Genomic DNA, 21197 nt, shown 5'->3' on the forward strand with positions numbered 1-21197 from the left:
TCCTCCCAAGTAACAAGTGACCAGACAAGAGAAAATGGCCTCAAGTTGTGCCGGGGGAGGTTTAGATTGGAGATTAGGAAAAATTTCTTCACTGAAAGGGTTGTCAAGCATTGGAACAGGCCGGCCAGAGACATGGTTGAGTCACCATTCCTAGAGATATTTAAAAGACATGTAGACATGGCATTTAGGGACATGGTTTAGTAGTGGACTTGGCAGTGCTAGATTAACGGTTGGACTAGATAATCTTAAGGGTCTTTTCCAACCTAAATGATTCCATGCTACAATCTACTCCTGTGACTTGAAATGAAGAATAAGACACTGAACAAATTAAGTAAGATATCTCTCTCTCTCATACAGTAGAAACACCTGAAAAACAATTTCAGTTTCACTTTTCTGGAAATATATCTAGACTTAATTGCCTCAGGATACAATTATTTTGCAAATCAATCACAGTTATGAATAAGATTATAAGCAGGACTACGTACCACTACAGTTACCCCTCAGCAGAAGTAAAGGGTTATAAGTCAACTGTCTAAACTTAGGCATGCAGTGTCATTTTCAGCACCTTGTGATATCCTTACCCTGTGTCTGCTTCTCTAAAATGACACATGTCCCATAAACCTTCTGTCATATTTGGCAGCTTTTGGTACCAGCCCAAAGACACCTGAAGCCATCTGAAATCGCGCTATGTCTGTGATCAGACACCTGCATCAATTCCAGGAACTTTTAAGTATCACCTTCTTAAGAAGTTATTTTTCACTTTTCTTAATAGAATATTGAATTCAAGTCTTGGTGGAAGTAAATCAAAATAGAAAGATGAATTCTGTTTCCTGTTTTTGCGAAACACTGATACATATACATGAACAGGTATATATAAATAAGATGTCATTCCAAGTAATAACCTTAATTTTTAGTATAAATTAATGTGTTTTCCATGGGTGTGCCTGCATAGCTCCTCCTCCCAAACAGCCTGAATAACAACTGCTGTTGAGAGCATATGAGTGTAAATAGTGGGTGTAAACAGAATACCTGTGACTGATTGAGAGGGCATTTGCTCAAAACTGATAATCTTGAAGAGGAAGATGACCATCACACAGATTGAATAGTAACCATAAAATTAGAGACTTAAAGAAGTACTCAGCTTGAAAATTAGTATAAAGGAAGCATGAAAACATCCAGCAGCAGGGGCAGAGAGAGTTACAATGTAGCACTTTTAATCTAGTTCAGGTTCAGACGTTTCCCCACTGTCTGTGCACATGTGAGCGTTTCCTCCCTGCTGGACACCTCGAGCCTGCGCGCTCCAGGTAAGGGACTGGCAGTACCAAGTGCAACAAGTAGGGACCCACAAGCTGGGTGTGTGTATGTGACCTCCTGGGGTGGTTTCTCACCAGTGCATGGATTAGCAGACTGCAGGGAGGCACACAGGTATGCGTAACACCAGAGCAGCCCCACATCTACACAGCACCCTGAAGCACGCTCAAGAGGGTGTGCTGTTAACCTGAAGGGGCCAGGGAATAAATATAACCGTGTGAATGTGGATGTGTGGAATGAGAAAATTCCTGAATACTGTTTAGAGATTTTTAGGTCTATAGTAACATTTTGTGTGTGCCTTAATATTGTGATTTACCTTTTTTGTTGTTGATACTGATTCTGAATGTATAGTTCACTGATTGCTAGTTATTTACATTCCATTAATAAATCAATAAACTACTTCCCTTCTGCTTTGATTTCTTTGAGCATTCTTCCCAGCAACACTTTCCCCATCTAAGACATTACAGTATTGTATTAAAAACTCTGTCCTATGTACTAAAACCTTTTTTGAAAAATGAGAGAAACAAAATTACTTACAGAATATGCCTTTACTTTTGTAGCATCCTGTTCTTTTTGCTCTTCTAGCTTTTTCATTTCCTCTTTCATATCTTCTGATTCTTTCTGCCATCTTTCCTTTTGACTAAAATGGTAATTAAATACTTTCATTAAGAACCATGAAAGATGATGATTTTTAAAACTGTAACTGAAACAGCAACCCTGAAATACTACAAACCAAGATACTTCTGTTTCGCAGTAACGTAATCTGAAAAATACATTAGAATTTGTAGGTGGATTACTGAAAAACTATCCCCTGTTCAGGCTACAGCTGGTTTAATGATTAAAGTAATTCCTACATTAAAGTGTCATATCTCTTCTTCACATGTGTACTGAAGTGCAGAGATACTCCCCAAAAATATACACAAATGGGATTTAATCTGGTTTAAACTAAACACCTGTATTTCAAATTAATTAATTACTTGCACATGTCTTTGTAAAAATCTGCGAAACTTAAAACTTTGCAAATAAAAATGTTTCGACTTTTAAGTACCTCTCTGGAAGCTCCAGTTCTCCCTTTTATAGGGAGACAAAAATCATACTACTGGCATTTACCATGCTATGAGCCTGGAAATGGGCCTTTTCATTTTGAAGCACACTCAGCCCAGCAGATTTCAGCAGGTATTCACAATTGTGCCCAGTAATTTGGCTGGTAACATTTACAGCTAGATAAAATGGTTTGGCAAATAATCAATGACTCCTCCTATAACTGTTTCCTTTGCATGAAGTACATGCACATTCATTAGCTAAGAAAGACAACCTGCAAGAGGAACAAGGTTTCTACAGTTCCTGACAGAATATAAATCAATATTGATGTATTTTTAATGAATCATACAGAACGGCACAGTATCATAAGGAAAATATTACTCGCTCATCCTCTGCGAATTCCCCACAGCACAGTAGCTGGCTTTTAGTTTAAAAGATGCCGGTTCAAATTTCCCTCAGAAAGTGGACAGAATTAAACTTAGGTTTCCCATATCCAAATTCTGCCTTAGAGGTCAAATTTCTAAACAAAAGTGCAGTCAACAGCTGTAATATGAATTCAATTTTTTCAATGGTTTTGGAACTCCTTTTCTTCTATTACATTCATTACATTTTATTTCAGATGTGTAAAGGACACTATTTCCCACCCTAGTTTTTCTATAACAGAACAATAAAAACATTTAAAAACCCCCACCAAACAAAAACATCAAAAGATTCTGCTTTGTTTTGGCTCAAACTACCCTCTTCTAACCACTTTTATTTACTTATTTGAAAACAAAAAAGCCCTATGAACTGTTTATACATGCCTAATAAGGAACTTCCTATAGACTGTACAGGATATTTTAGGCTAATTTTAAACAATCAAGGGGTTTTCAGAAGTATTTTCTCTTGAAAGTGGATATCTTAATTTCTTCCATAATGGAAGAACAGGGAGGAAAAGGAAAGAAAATACTTTGAAAGTGAGTCTTTATGGGATGCCAAGTCAAAGAATCTCCTTCCCCAACTTCAATCTGTAACAGGTTTGGAGAAGAAGCCTTGAATCACCTCATCATTGGAGATAACTAATCTGGTAGTAAATGAGGCAGTACATTACAGCCTTTAGTATTTTCAAAAAGCTAACCTTTAATGCCTGATACAGAGATAATGTTATCTGGGAAGCCTTAACAGATTCTAAGAACAAACAGAAAGTCATAAAAGATAAAAAACCCTTACTCTGCAACCAATCCAGTGACTGTTCATTCCAATTCAAAGACAGAGAGGATACAACTAAGAATCTGTTAATTGAAGAACCCAAATCACCATATTCATCTCTATGCTCCTAACAGATGAAAATCCTTTTTTGAGCATAATAATAATTTTATAGAAATTAGATTCAATCAAGCACATAAAGGAACTAAGATTCTGAAAGAAAACCAACTACAAAGTCCCGCCAATCTGAAATTTTGAAACAGAGATCTCTGACTGTATTTGGGTAACAGTTTTCTTTTATTTCCCCTCAGAAGAACTGTTGGGACCCATACCTGAAAGCAAAAGAAAATGAGACTGAAAAGTCCATAATACCAGATTCTAATAAAATACCAGATATCAAATGCAGAAAGCACAATGCAATCCTCAATATAAAGTCTGCAATATGAAGAGTCCAGCAGAAAAATTTTTTGCAAGTTTTCTGAATTTTTACAGGACTAAAGAAAATATATGGAGTCCATATCCAAGAGCAGTGGCATTTAAGATGCTTGACCAAAAAACTACTTCAACACAGCAGCAAATCTTGTATTTGAAAACTGTTAACCATTTAGATAGCTGAACTTTCATAAATCAGAAAACAGAACAGTACCTCTGATATTCTTTATACAGCAAGCCTTGTTGATGACGAACTACTGCAAATTTTCGTTTGTAGTCCTCTACTGCATCTTCTAATTGTTTAAGCAATTGTTCTTTATTTTCCAGTTCCTAATGATTATTTTCCAAACAAAAATATTGAAGTGATTAATACAGGTTTTAAACATGAAAGGATTAATCAAAATCCCAGTTCTCCCTTGTGTTTTTCATGATGGATGCTTCTGTCATGAACTGTGTGAACTGCAGATATGAAATGTGTATTTTCTTTAGAAGCATCAGATAAAAATAGGTCAAATAATCTTTGGCATTCATACAAATAGGTGTGAAATAGTGCATAATTACACTGTGGATTACAGCCCTCAAAGTTCAAAAACACCACAACACACTGCTAATCCACAAAGAATACTAATTGACTGTCTAACTGGAAAGCGGTATTTCTTTTCATGTTCCCAAATACTCACTACTTTATAATCATATACAGTTGAAAAATATTCTTTAATCAACAGAAGTGATCAAAGACAAAGACAGAATAAAGTAATTTAGTAATAATAAAAAGCTAAGTTCTTTTTACTCCAGTTCTCAAACAGTCAGCTATTCTTTACTGTGTGCTTGTCTGCTATGCTTCTTATAGGAGCCACTGGCTTTGTTTTCAATGTATTTATGTCTCTTTTTACAAATGGTGATGTATTTTTGACAAATAATGGAAATCAAATTCATACGGTAAATAGAGACCTTTGCTGTATAGAGAAAAAAACGTTCAGAATAGGATCTGCACATGCAGACTCAGGTGTGGAATCCAGACAGGACTGAGAGAGAATTTCTCATAAAAAGAGTGCAAATGCAGAAGTAGAAGGAAGAGTGGGCAAATATTTAGATGAAAATTCAAATTTAAAACAAAAAAACCTGAATTGTTGTCAAAAAATATTAATTAAGTATTACCTTCCAGGTTTACAACACAGCAAAATACTTACAGCTTTAAAAAGCCAGAATAGCCCAAAGAGTTTACTGAATGTCAGAACTTCAAAGTAATTTTGTTGAGTTTGCCTATGTCCATACATGGCATGGTAAAACATTTTGGAGGAATTAGCTACATGTTACAAATATTCTTGATATCAAGGAGTAAATAAGCTACCTGTATAAGATGTATTAAATATTCATTCAGAGAATTAATCACATTAACACTTGAAGGAACCATTCCTTCTGGAAGATTCACTGCTTGGAAGACAATATTGGCACCTTCTGACTGACGTAATAAGCAAATTTCATTTTTCAGCTGTGCAATCTGAAGACACAAAAGCATAAATAAGTAGCTCTTGCTGTTTAATTAAAAAAATGATAGTAAATATGTTGTTTTCCTCTATGACATCAGTTATTAACAACCTAATTCATTTCCGTTTATATTCTAAAGCATTCAAACACTCTTTAAAGTAATCTTTTTAAAGTACTGTGATTCCATAAATCATCAAATACATAACAGCAATATGAGATATATAAATATATCTCAAATGACTCCAGCAGTCAGAGCATATTCACTTATCTGAAAATTCACCAGTTTTATTCCAAGTTGTTTAGAACACAGAGCATTTCTGTTCCTTTTTAAAAGATGAAGTTTTGGAAAGAATTATTGCAGTTGTTATTTGATGGGTTTATTCTAAACGAATCTTTGCCTTTTCATTTAACTTCTTAAAAGCTCTATGGTTCTCAACTCTAACAGTACATAAAACATTATTCTAGAACATTAGTTACTCGCAAGTCTTTTTGCATCACCAAAACTGTTCTAAAAGGCAAATTTAAATGTGGCTTCTTGTAAGACAAAATTCCATTCCTCATTCCACAGAATCAATTGTACAAGTCAGAACAAGATACAGGATTTTAGAGAACAATTAATCATTCTAGATCACTTCATCTCTGTTACTTATTTATAAATAACAAATGCAAGACTACTGGCTTTTTGAAGAAATGTGAGCTTTTTTGGGCACAGCTGTCCTGAAAAGACGGGCACAACTGGTGTTTAACATTACAGGATACTCCAATGATAAAGTACCATTAAGAGGAGTAAGATTTGAACTTAATGTGGATCAATTGATAGATCTGATACATAAATTTAATTAAGATTTGTATAATTACACTGTTCACATAAGCTAAATCAAATATCTTATAGATTGTGTGGTTTTGTTCTAAATTATCAGAGCAGACACTTCTCAAGTACAAAATAAATTATATAAAATAAACTGTATACCTTTTCATTTGCATTTGTCAGCTGATTAGAGAAATCTGTTGCCTCCTTCTGAGTCTGTTTAAGTACCTGTCTTAATTCTTCATTTCGTCCTGTAAGCTGGTCAACCTGAGCTTTCAAGTGCACACTAGCATCAAAGGTTCCCTCTGAATTCTTTAACTCCATTGCCTATTGCAGTAAACGTTTAATTAGCAAAACAGGGACAAGGTACAGAAAAGCTTTTTTTTTTTTTTCATAATAAACTGAAGCACTCAAGTTTAGACTACATGAAATTAGCAAAAAGCATGAAATTATAATGTTGTAAAATCTACTTATCAGTTTCCTGATGGTGTATTTGACATAGACTGTGATTTAAATGGTTAAATTTTCCTCTAAACCCACTAATTTTTTTGTAAGATGTTTGAATAATGAATTTTTCTTAAACATTTTACGCAGGTTTCATAGAGATAAAAGACACGCAAACAAACTTTTACCTTAAGCTTTATGACTGGGACAATAAACTTGCCAAAGACAGTTTTATACTATCCAGCTGAAGGTTGTGGTTTGGTTTTGTTGAATTTTTATTGGAATTCTCCTAATGCTGTATAGTTTTAGTTTGCATTTTTAAACAAGTATCACACTAGGTACTCCTATTGTAACTAAGGAAGTATATGTATAAGGAAGCTACTATTTAACTATACAAACCCAACGACTGAGGAGGGGAAAAAAAGGCTGTAAATCCTAGAATGCTAAATAATAGTTCAGAAAGCAAGCTTACATTAACTAAACGATCCAGGCTAGGGATTATTAAGGCTGTTTCTCCTGCCTTCACATTAGGATCCTTCTGCATTTCCTTGACAGCTTGCAGTATTTCTTTCATTCCTTGTTCAAGTTGTTTATTTTCTTCTGATAATTCTTTTACTGTAATAAAATTTTTAAATGTGTCTAAAAGCATTGAAAAAAACTAGTTACAGTTTCCTAGGAAATTTCATAATAATACTTGTTGATTTGATATATAAAAAGAATGTTCATGTTATAGATAGACATAACAAATTAGGAAGGTAAAAGTAGAGCTGCTAGTAACATCTGCAGTGTATTTCACTGGAGAAATACCAACAAAAAAAAAATGAAATACTTCATGGGAATACATCTGACTTTTTTGAACCTTCCAAGCTCAAATGTTTCCTGCCACTTTTTTCACTTCTTTAGTAGCCTGACTGGCTTTCACAAATCCAGAAACATGGCTATCTTGGAAATGTTTGGGTAGAACAATGAAGTATATGGGAATTGCCTGGAACTCCTGCTGCAGACTGGGAAAAAAGAGCACATTTAAATTATGTAGCTGTAATTAAGACTCCCAAAACACCCAATTTTCCTGCCACCAATAGCTTCTTAGTGGAATGCCAGAGTTTCCAGCACAGAACAAGTCTGGAAACTTACAAAACCCAAAACAACAAACCTGTAAGGATGTTCTCTGCACCTTACAATCTGGCTAACTGTCCTGAACGCTCAAGACTGAAACAAAATTTGAAGCAGTTTGAGCAGTTTCAACAAATATATCTTAAAAACTCAAAAAAAAAATGTTTAGAACTCACATTCTCTGGGAAAAAAAGATGCTTCTCTAGAGAAATTATATTATTTTTATTTCAGCTAACATACATATATATGTAAGCAGCAAATGGGTTTAATTCCACAGTACCTCCTTGGAAGCAGAAAAATACTACAATTACACAAGTAGATTGTATAATTGTTATAACTGGGATTGCTCACAGACTTCAAGCCCTTATTAGGTCTGATTCAGGAAGGAAAAATATGAGAGATCCTAGTTTAATGTACTTAGAATTAATAAATTCTGTTTCATGTACTATCCCTAATTTAAGTTTAAAATTAGCAACATAATATATGTATTAATACATACATACGCAAAGATACACATAATAAAAACACAAAGTAAAAAAATAAAAGTCATTAGCGAGAATTCAAAGAAATTCCAATTCAATAAATGCCATTTACATTCATTGTTTTGTAATCATTGTGTTAACACCTGGACCAATTCACAACCATAATTTCCGCAGTTTGGAAGTATATTAGAATGACTGTATAACAACCTTCTACGTACACAGAAAATTCAATTATTGTGAAAGATAACAAAGTAAACTGCCTTTAAAACAGAAACTGTCAGGTGTTTGTGGTCACAATCACAGAAACAGAATAACTAAATAAGCTATCTGCAGGTACCTGATAATATTCCCTGGTTTTAAAACAGGTTGCAACTTACATTTAGATTGAAATTTGGCTATTACAGTCCTGTTGTTCTCCAGATCTCTCTCTCTCACACTTAATTCATTTTCAAGATACTCATTCTAAAAAAAAGAACAAAGACAACTGAAAAATTGTAATTAGGAATTTTAGTATTAGAATTTTTATTACGTCTCTGTGTTTAAGTTGAGGATCAACGCTTGAAAAGATTGCTAATCCATATATATTCAACAGTGAAATCACACAGTATGTAAACCACAATGAGGTGTTATATAGAAGGCAACAATCAAAGAAATAGCTTCATCTTCACAGCAATAAAATTATCAGGAAAATATTATTTAAATCATGAATAAACTTTATATAAATACTTATCCTGTTTTGTTTTTTAAAAAACCTTGTATTACCTGCACAGCCTGGCTTCTGCATTTTTTAGGATTTAATTCTGTATAACTATTTAGCATACTCTTGATCAGCAATTATCTGCTCATTCTCAAAAAAACCCCAACAGTAAGTAATTAGTATAGGATTTTATCTCCATTTTTATATATAAAAAATATTTCAAAGACTTATGTTCCAAAATATAAAAACTCCCACTTCTTTTCTACCAAAAATGCAATTAGTAAGCATTATTAATTCCACAGCTTGGCTAACACAGTATTTTAAGAGAAATCACAACAGCAAAGCATACTCCTGTAGAATGGAAAAACTGCTGTATGATTGAAAAAAGCCTCATGTGTATAAATTTATACTTTCCATTGATCACTGACATAGCTCAAAAGGCTCGACAGAAATGCCGTGAGTTCCAAAACTTTTCAGTTAAAGAGAGGAAAGATCTATTTGTTTATCTATATAGTTTTGTAACCATGGTGTTTCCTTATCACATTCTTAGATGTTTCTCCCAGACAAAAAATACAGATCTGAATTTTAGTAATCTAATGTTCTAGTCCCAGCCTTTTTTCAAATTTGTAGTATGTCTTCATGAAAATTTCCTCGTCCACCTATGAATCTCGTGCCTGAAATGCAGCAGCAACAGAGACGGATTCACTACAAGAATTACACAAGGTGTATCCCATATAATACTGTCTAGGGAAACGTATTCTTGGGCCATGCAGCAGTTGTAACAACACTCTGGTAAAGACCAAAGGTCTGCAAGACTTTGAAGGACTGGTTTGATCCATGCCCTAAATGCCCTCTGCTATACAGAAAACTAACATAGCATTTTGGGGTCCAAATTTAGGAGGCTACCAGTGAATAGTTTTTTATATGATTTATCATGTGAATAAAAGAAACCACAGCAAGTATTCTGAAATCAACCTGTTCTTTCACTGATTATAAGTTCTCAAAAACCCTCTGGAGAACCTAAAAATTTTATCATTAGAGATAATTTTTAATAAATAATAGATTTTTTCACCAGAAATATTTTTTCTGTAAACAGATACAGATTATCTTTGTTAGTTGGCAGGGAAACGGATAAAAGGATAGAAGAACCAACTCAGGAACTTTTTAGATGTTTCCCAGAAGGAAAGGCTTTTCTCACTCCAAAAGTCTAACTTTATACCATCTGATCTCTCCAGAGGTAGGAAACATCCTCTAGTCAAATAACATCTGCATCTTTTAACAGAAATGTCATCTTCTATCATTCATACCAACGGATTGTTTCAGTCCCTACTTCATTCAACTAACACTTGGAAATCATCACCTGTATTTCTCTGTATTTATTTAAAATAACTTAAAAAAATAAACCTCGAACTATGTCATTTAAAATACAGTTGCAACAATTTGTATGAGATGCAAGGCAGTTGCACTAATAAGAAAAGTGCTAAGAACTTTGTTTACACAGACATATCTAAGGTCTTAGAATAAACTGTTCTCTCTTTGTACCTATCCATGTGTGTGTGGAAAAGCATTGTGCAAACTTCTTCCACCGACAGAATGAAAATATATGCCTAGATTTTTCAATACTGTGTCAACAAATAAACTGAAAATTAATGACCTGGCACTTTTTTATTAGAAGAAAAAATGCCCAATTCTATTAGAACTATCCTATAGCTTTAATTAATAAACATGAAAGTAAACTAACAGATTTTTATTGTTTGAATTTATTTTCTAAACAACTGCAATAGATGTAAACACACACATACCATAAAAGTGTATCACTTGTGACCTAAGAAGGTCTAATTCTCTCCTCAACTGCTCTATGCAATTTTCAACAGGATCTACCTGACCTGAGTGTTCTAGTTGTTCCTTTCAAGTCCACTTTTCAAAGGTTTTACTTGCAACAATTCTGTTAGGCATTTCTTCCCTTCTCTGTTTTCTTGAAAGGTAGTTAAATCAGAAAACTCTACTTGCAAATACTCCTGTTATCCTTCAATGTCATTATTTGCATTTTGTGTGTTACTGGCTTTCAAAAAGCAGATGCGCAAGGAATCTGAGAGTTTTTGCTAAGAGAGAGTCCTGGGCAAAAATTTTCCTGACCTGTCTGGTCTGAATTAAAAGTTATGGACACTTGATTCTGAAAAGATGGTTTGTTTCTATACTTTTGATTATTTGCCTCTGAGGTCTGACACACTGATAAGGAGAAAACAAACCTGTATAGTCTGATTTTAAGTCTTTTGACATCTCTCTATTGTCAGTATAATCTGTTATCCTTGATGTCTGTGTAAATTAGAACTCTGGTGACATAAAAATCTCTTTTATACTAAGAGTTTCAGAATTACAGTTGTCATTAACTAGTTGCCACTTTGTCACAGGTTTTGAACCTAAATGAACCCAAGTATTTCTATTTGTTTCCAAGTGATCTAAATTCTTAAGTATGCCAGAAGTTATTCTAGGTAGATTTCCCACAGCTATATCTTTCTCTGACTTTGAAGTCTAATGGGTGTTTCTCTATCTGCAAGTGTGTTTCTCCCTTCCGCATTACATAAGTTGCTACCCTATATTCACAAAAAATACATAAAATTCAACTAATCTTCTAAAAAAAGACATTTTTTTACTTTTAAAAGCAGTTAATAAAATCACCTAGAAAAATATTTGTACAGATACTTGCAAAGTAACTTTATCTTTATTTTGAAAGAGAAATACAAGAAACGTTTATGAACTTGCTTTATGAACCGACCTTTGCTTTTACTTCAGCAATATCATGTCTGTTCAAGAAACTCAACTTCCTCTTATTCATTCCCTTCTCTTCAGTAAAGCCATCAGTTATCTGCACATCACCAGCATCCAAACCTAATTACAAGTAAGCGTACAAGTAATATATTATGTTTTTTTTAAAAGGTCACCAAGCAAGGTTACATATTCCTTCTAGTATATCCAAGTTCTAGTTTTCTACCTGCAAAGTAAGAAGTAAACCTTCCCATCTGAGCACATTATGCTTCCCTGGGTGGCACAGAATTGAAATTTTAAAATTTTTGAAACACATACATCGTATAGATTTACTGGAAATCTTGGTGAGATTGTCCTGCATCTAAGAACTGCAAGCCAATGACACAACTCTTAGTGATACAAGCCATAACAGTTAAAAAGCTACTGGAGTGTGAGACTACAGAAACGTAAACCCACTCACCTGCTCCTATTGATTCAGAGAAATGTATGTAGCCTTATGACTTAAACAATTGAGTAAATATAACACAGCTTTATTTGTAAGTATAGACAGCATGTTTTTGAAAGGACAGTTTGTAAAAAAAATAATCCTACCTATCATTGCAACTCTTCTTCCTTTCTCCTGAGCCAACTTACGGACCTGTTTTTTCAGTTCAAGTCTTTCCTCTTCCAGTCTTTCAATCTGCATATTATTATTCACTGATCAGTATTTTGTTTTGTTGAAATACATTTTTATTATGTGGATCTTATACAAAAATGGAATGTATCACTTGCCTCTTGCAAAAGAATCTGGTTTTCAACTCTGTATTGCTGCTGCTTCAGTGCTTTGCTGTTTCTGAATTCATTTAAATCAATCATTGTCTTTGGCTCAAGACCTAAAACACAGTATATGCTGTATAAATATTCAATACAGAGGAACATTAACATTATTTATCATTAGGATGCAATTAATTTAAATAAAAAAGTAACTAATCAGGCAGAATTAAAAAATGTTGATAGTTGAATATATATTTCTCTATATACGTACAAATATCTTATACTGCATATAATAAGACTAGAAGAAAGCATAATTTTACTTCAGTAAAATCAAAACCCAAAATGCAATAAAATGCCACCTAAAAACTTAACTACATTTATGTTTAGATTCTTCTATCTAAAAAAAGCCTGCCCAAAGTTTTCTTTGTTTTTCAAGGTAGCAATACAACTTCAGTATGTTGTGGTTTCCAAATACCATATTATTAAATTAATTAAGCAGTGTACAGTCAAAAAGGAATAAAAACCAAAAAAAGCACTACAAAGCCTATTCTAATTTCTTCAGTCAAAGCAACCTGTAACCCAAGTTCAGTCATGTACATTCAAGTACATATGTACAAGCATGTACATACATGCAGTCTGTCCTAACTAACTAAAACTACTTACTAATACTAGAATATACAAAATTATTTCCAAGTAGTTCCTTGGTATAGTAAAAGATTTCCCTGATACGTTATTTCAATTCTTACACAATAAATAAATAAAAACATAACTGATATAGCGTACCTAAGCGCTCTCTGAGTTCTTCATTTTCATCAAGAAAATCACTTATTTTAAGTTCAAGTTTATTGACTTCCTGAATTAATGTTTCAATCTCATGATCTCTTATTTTGATTTGCTTTTTTAAATCTTTTATTTCAGCAACAGCCTCTTCTAAACCATATATTCCCTGTAAATACCCAAATGGAAAGTAAAAACAAAAGAACCAACACAAGATGTAAGAAAGTAAATTGTAATTCTATCTTTCATCATTACACAGACATGAAAAAATGTTTTTCAACCTGTATCACTCTTCTCTACTATGCTTAATGGTAAAAGTTATTGAATAAAAAGCAGATCCCACAAGTCTGTCTTTTGACTGCAGAGGAGTCAATATTTCAAAATTCACTCCTTTTACTACATGCTCCACACCCTGAGTGTTCAATTACGTTTCAATGGACTTCAGAAGCGTCTATGAATATGTTAAAACTGTTTTAACAACTTTTAAAAATTGTCAAATATGGCTAACAAATAGCATGCAGTCAGTGACCACTGTATGTTATTCTGAAAGATCACAGAGCAAAAAAACCCACCCCTAGCACCAGAAGTTATCAATTTAATTTCTAATTAGAACACAGTCAAAAAAAATTGAAGGACAAAATGATCTTCTAAAAACATCATGAGATACCCTGCCAACTCTGACAAATTGTTTACCAGTTCATAGTCTCTCATTCGTTTCAGAGTCTCAACAAGCTCTTTGTCCTTTTCTCTAGCATCTGCTTCTGCTAATTCTGCAGATTTCTCAGCTTCCTTAGTTCTCTCTTCTAGCATTTTTAACTTTTCTTGCATATCCCCAATATGATTCTGCTGAGCAAGAGATGAGTGACCTGGAAAGAAATATCTTGATCTATTTACAATTCAGTTAGGAACTCTTGCTATCAGCCATTAAGCAAGAAAAAAAACACTCCAGGTGATGTTATAAAGGAGATCTTAATTTTCTGTGCTTTTTCATTAAGTAATTACCGAAGTCTACATATAAGAGCTTTTTTTTTCACCCCCAATTGCTCATTCAAACAACATTTAGAATAAACGCACGTAAGAGACATAAGAATTTCTTTTGAATTGCATGCTACTACTCATTTGCAATTCTTGATAGAGCTGAGACCATAACGCTCTAACCTTTACAGACCAGATAGTTTTAACAGGCATTGTATTACCCATAAAACCCACTGACATACTGTGAATAAATTTAAACTCTTCACAAATGTTTAAAAAATGGAAATGAACAAAAAAATTAGAGACTAATATTACTCAAATACTGCGATCTTTTTTTACTAGAGAATAAAGAATGCACAGTAAATTTGTGGTTTCTTATTTTCCGTTCCATAGACATTAAAATAAAATGGTCATTACCTTTATCTTTTTGGAGATCATTTTTTAATTCCTCAATAACAAATGCATTTTGTTCCATTTCTTTGGTATACTGTTCGACTTGCTCAGTAAGCAATTTTATCTGAGCATCTCGCTCTTGCACACCCTGCATGCAAACAAAAAGAAACTCCATTAAAGAATTCTTTATTCACATGCAAAGTACCAATATAGAACACCATACAGTAAATGAAGAAATTGAAGGTAGCTAATACAAAACAGTCTATAGAACATTAAATATATTGTACTTACAACATAGAGTTCAGATATTATCTAGAAGTTGGGTAAATAAATGCAAAGCAAGAAAAATAAAAGAAAGAGTAAAAATACAGCATTAAAGCACAAACAAGCACTATTGTAGTACATCAGTTTTAAATGGAACAGTTCTCTAAGAGTCAGCCAATGTATGATGAGAAGTCTTAGATGATCGCAGTTTCTTATGTCTGTCTCATAAACAATTGCCAGTGGGAACTGAGAGATACAATTTCAAGATTGGGAGGACTAACAATCCTTCATACGTGACAGCTGTGCTATGGACCACCTTTCATCAAGTCATCCAACTTTTAAAAATTCATATCACACCTTGTTTTGCATGCATATGCATCTAGCAGTACACACAGACTGTGAAAGTGACTTCTCTTTCTATTATAATATTTCTGCACTTATACATGAACTCTAGAAATATTACAGAGCGCTTAATGTTATTTTTTCTGTGATAAACGAACACAGAGGAAAAAGATAAAAAAGAGACTTGGGGAAAAGTTTCAGAAAGTAATTATAATGTAAAAATCTCAAGAGTTGCTGACCTTACTTTACACCAATGTTATGAAAAACCATAGCTCAGGCTTTCTTACAGGACAAATATAACCACATTTCAAATCTAAAGGTAAAAAGCTTGGCAAGTTGAAAGGAACTAAACAAAACCCTTTAGAATGTAAACATACACTGAAATATAACAAGCTCTGCATTTTGCCTTAAAACACAGTGCAATAGCTTGATTTAAGTGCCTGCTGTAAAAATATGTTCATTTCCACAAAACTGTTTAAGATGTTATGCTAATGACAGTCATCCAAAAAAGCAACCTCTACAGCCATTTAGTCAGCTACAACCTTTACAACAGCTTATCAAACTTACTTTCAGCTGCCACTGCCTTCTGCTCATCAGAGGCTGATTTGTACTTAGGTTTATTTTTCTGTGAGAAGCTTTTTGTTCCTAAGTTTTGGAAGACTGCATAAACAGATCTCATACTGCTCAATCTACAAGGGCTCAACATGTAACAAATGTCATGGCACATTTGTTTAAAAAACTTGAAGCAAGGCAAGAAAACATTCTAGTATCATACAATGTGCTTTCCATAATATATATTTCAGGGTTCCTAATGGGCCACATTCTTGAAAAATATAAAAAGAATAAATAAATAAAGTCTGGGATTTCAAAATCATAAAGAACTACGTAATTTTGCATTAACATGAGCAATACTTAAATTCAGCTAGCTCTATCATGGGCTGTACCACAGACTTAATACTATGGCACCAGGTAAGGCAAAGTAACACAGAAAATTAAACACTAGGTAAGGCTCTTCCTCGACTAACAAATCTAGAGGACAGAAACTAAGCTATATTTTTAAAACATTAAATTATGGATGCCTAGCTGGTAAAGCAACCACTCTACTAATAGTTAGAAAAGATAAATATGAAAGTAACAGAACCAACCACCAAGAGCGCTGATCATACACAAAGCAAGAGATGTTTCCTTTGTGCATTGTCTATTAAGCTAGCTTTGTAGGGGAATAAATCAACCTTTCTCATAATTCTCAAACTGAAGTAATACATATTCTGTCACTAGCACGTTCAGTGAATGGTAATTTATACATGTGTGATTTCTCACATAGACTGTACCTGCTGAAGGGCCAGTATACTGTTTCTGTCTACATCAAGTTGAGCCATTTTCATTTTCTCTTTCAAGTTAAACAATGTTTGCTGATACTCCAGGAGTTCATCATCTTTTGAAGCTAAGATTTTCTGAGAAGAAGATAAAATACCGTCAGAACACATGAAATAATCCCTAAAAATAATTAAAAAGTATTAAAAAGTACCTTCCATTCTTCAACTTTTGCATTTACAGCTGCCATGAGTGGATCGTCCTCCTCATTCTTTGCTTTCAGTTGGTCTGAAAGCTCCTGAATCTAGAAATGCCATTTAGATGAACATCATATCACAGAAATGTTTTGCTTAACCAATGTATATGTACAAACACACCACATAAAGCACATGCAACCTAACAGATTAGCATTACAGCAGCAAGGGAAGATCATGACTCTTAAGAACAGAGTATGACTAACTTTTTGTACAAAAAAAATTATGATCTGCAGTCAGATTTTAAAATTTGCAGCAGCTATAAAGATCACACTACTTTTAGAGTGTGCTGTTTCAGCAGAGCATGTGTTTTTAACTGGGTGTGTTGAATGTTTTTTGATTTAAGCTAAAATATATAATACACTATAAATAAAAAAAAATATTTCCAAGAATATGAATCAGTTCTTACTTGAAATTTGTACTGTTCTTTCTCTTTTCTTAACTGATCCATAACAATATCAGATTGCTGCACTATTAGTTTCATTTTGTTATATTCATCAGTCATCTTCTCCATTTCTTGCACTGATTCCTCAAGATTCTTCCTCATTTCTTGGTTTTGAATGTCTAACTCCTCATTAGCTTCAGTCAAATTCTGCAAAATAGAAGAAAAAGCTGCTTTTAAAAAGTGCACATCTTAACACCTGAATAAGCACTAATTGATAGTTACCTTAAATTTAAGACTTGAAAAGTCCTACATGAAATTAGCACAGAAGAGAGTATTTTGTGTCTAATCATCAATTTCAACAAAACCTAACAGCAAATAAAAGACACATCTCTCATTGCCAGTAACTTCATTACCTTTGCCAGATTCACAAACGTGAAGTATATGTATCACGGAACCCAACTGCATTATGAATTCCCTGACTCCACATGACTCAATCTGTAAATTGACATAGGTTTTTGAAAAACAGTATTGTTAATAACAGTCTAATAAATGCCAATAGCATACATAGATTTTACCTGAATTTCATCCAAATACTGGACAAGCTCAAAGTTCTTTTTGGACAACTGTGATCTGTAATCAGAATCCTCTTCTCTTCGTAATAGAATTGTTTCTTTTTGAGAATCTATTTGTTTCTGATAGTCAACTAGATCCTGACGCAATTGTTCATTCTGCACAGAAAGCAATCCAAACTTAAGTCTGTTTTGAAGAGTTGAAGACAAAGTTGTTGCTCTTCTAGCAAGCTAACACAAAGAGCTAAGACAGTCAAAACCCATCCAAACTCCTATAGTCTGCTTTTAAAAAAACTTAGAAGCCTCACCTTTTTCTTTATGCTTTTTTTCTTCAGATTAAAAAGGAGAGAACAAAGCATGAAAAGTATTAGAAATTATCTTTGCTTCAGGAAGACTAAATAGGAATCAACATAGAGAGGAAATAAACCAGTTTTCTTTATACCTGTGCATGCACATACATACATACACATACACAAAAAGGCATTTTGAGGAATGATTCTCGAGGTTTCCCCCCCAGGACACGTATTTAACTTTTGCTGTCTATTTTATTCTCTTCAGACGCCAAGAATACAGATATTAAATGCCCCAAAACATGCATTTTCTTCCAAAAACAGTTAGAAAAAAGTGTTTCAAGAGAATGATTAAAAAAGTCTAGCAATAAAGAATGTTAACTCTACCTCTGCAGTTATTGTTACATTAACTTTTGACTTTTTATAATTTTAATCGATCGGGCAACCTTTGCAAAAGCAGCAAGCATAATCTGAATCCCATCTAATATCCACCAGATCTTTTGTCAATAGTATTTAAGAAAAAAACCAAAAAATTCAAACACAAAATCCAGATAAAATTAATGCACTGTAGGACTATGTAAATTTAAAAGTAGACATCTCCTGATGTCAATTAACTAAGTTTCATTGGAGCAGATGTACTATATATTTGCTAAATGTGATTAAAATTCCATATTCTTTTTGTAGTAGTAACCAGGAAATGTTCCAAAATAGAATTAAATGTTATGCCACACCAAATATAAACACAGAAAGCTAATAATATATTTATAAATAAAGTAAATAATGCAGGAAAACAGCAATAATTCTTTACTAACCTCTCTCCTTAATTTGATGTTTTCATTTTCGGCATCTTCATTTCGAAGAGCAAGCTAAAACAACATGGAAAACCTTTATATGTATCCTAACATCACATACTATGAAAACAAAGAACTCCAGAAACAAAACAGAAAATGAATGCACAGCAGTCCTATTTCAATTGTGTGTTTTTTAACTGCAGAGGATCTTTTCAGAACGTCAGCTTCTCAAAAGATGTGCCAGAACAGCTTTTAGAGATGCCAAGCTGAAGTTCTTCTTACCTGTTCATTCACTTTCTTCTCTTTTTCTAATTCTTTTTCTGTATCTGTTAACTGTCTCTCTTTTTGTTCTAATTGTTTTTCCAGTTGGCGGATCTCATCACGCAAAAAACGAGTGTCACGACCACCAGCAGATCTTTGTGCCATCTTAAAAATGTTAAAATAACATAAATATAGTACAGTTCTTCAAAACAGAAAGAACTAAAAAAGCAAAGCAGATGCTAAGACTAATGTTTCTAACATTCAGGAAAAGCAATAGGAAAGGCTCACTAGCTTCTTTCAACATAACCCAGATACGTCTAAAAATAAATGGGATTTATTCAAGTATAAAAAAAAAATCATTGTATATACAGCTTTTTTGCAAACCTGAGGCTGATGAATATTCAAAAGCAAAAAAAAATATTAGCTAAAATGTAGGGCTGTTACATCTCTTTACTAGCTTAAAACACTAGTCTAAAAAAAAATTAAAACCCCACCACCAAATAGCACTCTATAAACTAGCAAAATTTTAAAACATACCTCCAATTCATTCTGAAGTTTCATCACCTTTGTTTTAAATTGATTTTCTGTTAAAATAGAACTGATATAGTGAATTACCCAATAACATAAAAAGTACATAAAACAACAGTGGTTAACCTTAGTCTTTAAATATTTGCCTTCATTGAAGCAACTGACTTCACAACAGTTGGTATTTTGTTCAGTTTCTTAAACTTCAAAAAACCAATTAAAAACACATTTAACAAATAATTTAGGAACAGCATAGAAAGGCTTGCCTACCACATTTGGCTTGCTCTTCCCCTGCTTTTTCAACTTCTTCTAGTGCCAGCTCTACCTCCTGAGCTTTCATCTGGGAAAAAAAGTATAGTAAACAAAGAAAAAATATTTACTACTAATGTAAATTAAGAGAATGTTCCATAGACCTCATGTTTAAAATGACAAAAATAATTTAGAAAAGAACATCAATCTTCTTTCTTTAAACAAATGAAACTACTCCCATTTTTCCTCATGCTGACAGTTAAGTTCAGATTGTTGAAATATCTTTTTTATTAATTTGTTCTCCAAGGCTACCTTAACATTCAAAAGCATACTGCTGAAAATTAAAAACAGTAAAAAAGCCTCTCTAAAACCAATGTGCTAACCTATGCTGCTGTTATTTCTCACTTTCAGTACAGTTATGAGTACATACAAGAAAGTGTGACAGATTGATCAGATTAATTTTAGGACAGTGGTGTTTCTTCATTCATGGTGACATTTTAATTTACTCTAAAACATCAGCCTACCACAAAAACTTCTATTAAAGTTAAAATAATTACCAGGAACTTACAATATCTAACCAATGCTTGAAATACTTGTTCACATTTTCTATCTATAAAATTAAGGTTCCTCAACTATGTAACTATGTTAGTCCTATTCACTTGACTTCCCGCTGCTACATGGCATAATCCCAACAGCTACAGATAATTAGGTGCAAGCACACACTTGGCATAGAAATGCTTCTACAAGTAACCACTGTGCAGGAAAAGAGGAAAAAAAAAGACTAATGATACTTTCATTTAAACAAAAAAACCCCAAACAAATGGATCTGCAGAATTGTAGAAAGTGAGGATTAATACAAACCTTCAATAGCGACTGAGTAATTTTAAAAAGGTGTATCAGGTGTTCCAAAGTTTCAGTTTTTAAGTCTTTCCCATCAACCTAAGGAAAAAGACAACAGTGGGTTTATACAAGTATCAATGAAATCCACAAAATAATTCATTTTGTATGTGAAGGACCAGAGACAGTTTAGGGAAGAAGGTGTAACAAAACCCTTATCTTCTGTTTTCTCCCTGAGCACCTTGGACACAGTCTCCAGCAATCTATCTGCTCGTTCCTCTTGATGAGGCAAAGCATCTGGATCAACTTTCATAAGCTTCTTCCAATCTAAAATGGGTGCCATACTGATTTTATTTTCCCCTGGAAAGAAAATTAAAATAACAATTATCAGACATTATCACTGCCAATCAATTTTACATCAAATGATTTAAGGGAGACTGGCTACTGAACC

General features: G+C 33.3%; 1 protein-coding gene across 13 annotated transcripts in view; it reads right to left on the minus strand.

The window, feature by feature from the left end:
- CEP290 (centrosomal protein 290) overlaps positions 1 to 21197 on the minus strand; it is a 54801-nt gene that overhangs the window by 30719 nt on the left and 2885 nt on the right. For 6 of the 13 annotated variants that reach the window (XR_008732430.1, XM_055711793.1, XM_055711792.1 and 3 more), the window contains exons 2-24: positions 20988 to 21106; positions 20771 to 20848; positions 19931 to 20000; positions 19673 to 19719; positions 19157 to 19300; positions 18896 to 18949; positions 18102 to 18122; positions 17800 to 17952; positions 17249 to 17431; positions 16800 to 16889; positions 16603 to 16725; positions 14690 to 14813; positions 13991 to 14163; positions 13304 to 13466; positions 12539 to 12639; positions 12359 to 12446; positions 11778 to 11890; positions 8682 to 8766; positions 7182 to 7324; positions 6428 to 6592; positions 5321 to 5470; positions 4184 to 4299; positions 1849 to 1951 (exon numbers count right to left, since the gene is read on the minus strand). Coding sequence is in view for 12 of the 13 variants with exons in the window: in XM_055711793.1 (XP_055567768.1) it covers positions 1849 to 1951; positions 4184 to 4299; positions 5321 to 5470; positions 6428 to 6592; positions 7182 to 7324; positions 8682 to 8766; positions 11778 to 11890; positions 12359 to 12446; positions 12539 to 12639; positions 13304 to 13466; positions 13991 to 14163; positions 14690 to 14813; positions 16603 to 16725; positions 16800 to 16889; positions 17249 to 17431; positions 17800 to 17952; positions 18102 to 18122; positions 18896 to 18949; positions 19157 to 19300; positions 19673 to 19719; positions 19931 to 20000; positions 20771 to 20848; positions 20988 to 21089 (2589 nt within the window). In the remaining variant the exon portion in view is untranslated. Of the gene's footprint in view, positions 1 to 1848; positions 1952 to 4183; positions 4300 to 5320; positions 5471 to 6427; positions 6593 to 7181; positions 7325 to 8681; positions 8767 to 11777; positions 11891 to 12358; positions 12447 to 12538; positions 12640 to 13303; positions 13467 to 13990; positions 14164 to 14689; positions 14814 to 16602; positions 16726 to 16799; positions 16890 to 17248; positions 17432 to 17637; positions 17766 to 17799; positions 17953 to 18101; positions 18123 to 18895; positions 18950 to 19156; positions 19301 to 19672; positions 19720 to 19930; positions 20001 to 20770; positions 20849 to 20987; positions 21107 to 21197 lie in introns of those variants that run through there. The other 7 variants (XM_055711787.1, XM_055711789.1, XM_055711786.1 and 4 more) reach the window with 2 other exon arrangements.

The sequence above is a fragment of the Falco cherrug genome, chromosome 5 (genome assembly GCF_023634085.1).
Source record: "Falco cherrug isolate bFalChe1 chromosome 5, bFalChe1.pri, whole genome shotgun sequence".
NCBI classification, from domain to species: domain Eukaryota; kingdom Metazoa; phylum Chordata; class Aves; order Falconiformes; family Falconidae; genus Falco; species Falco cherrug.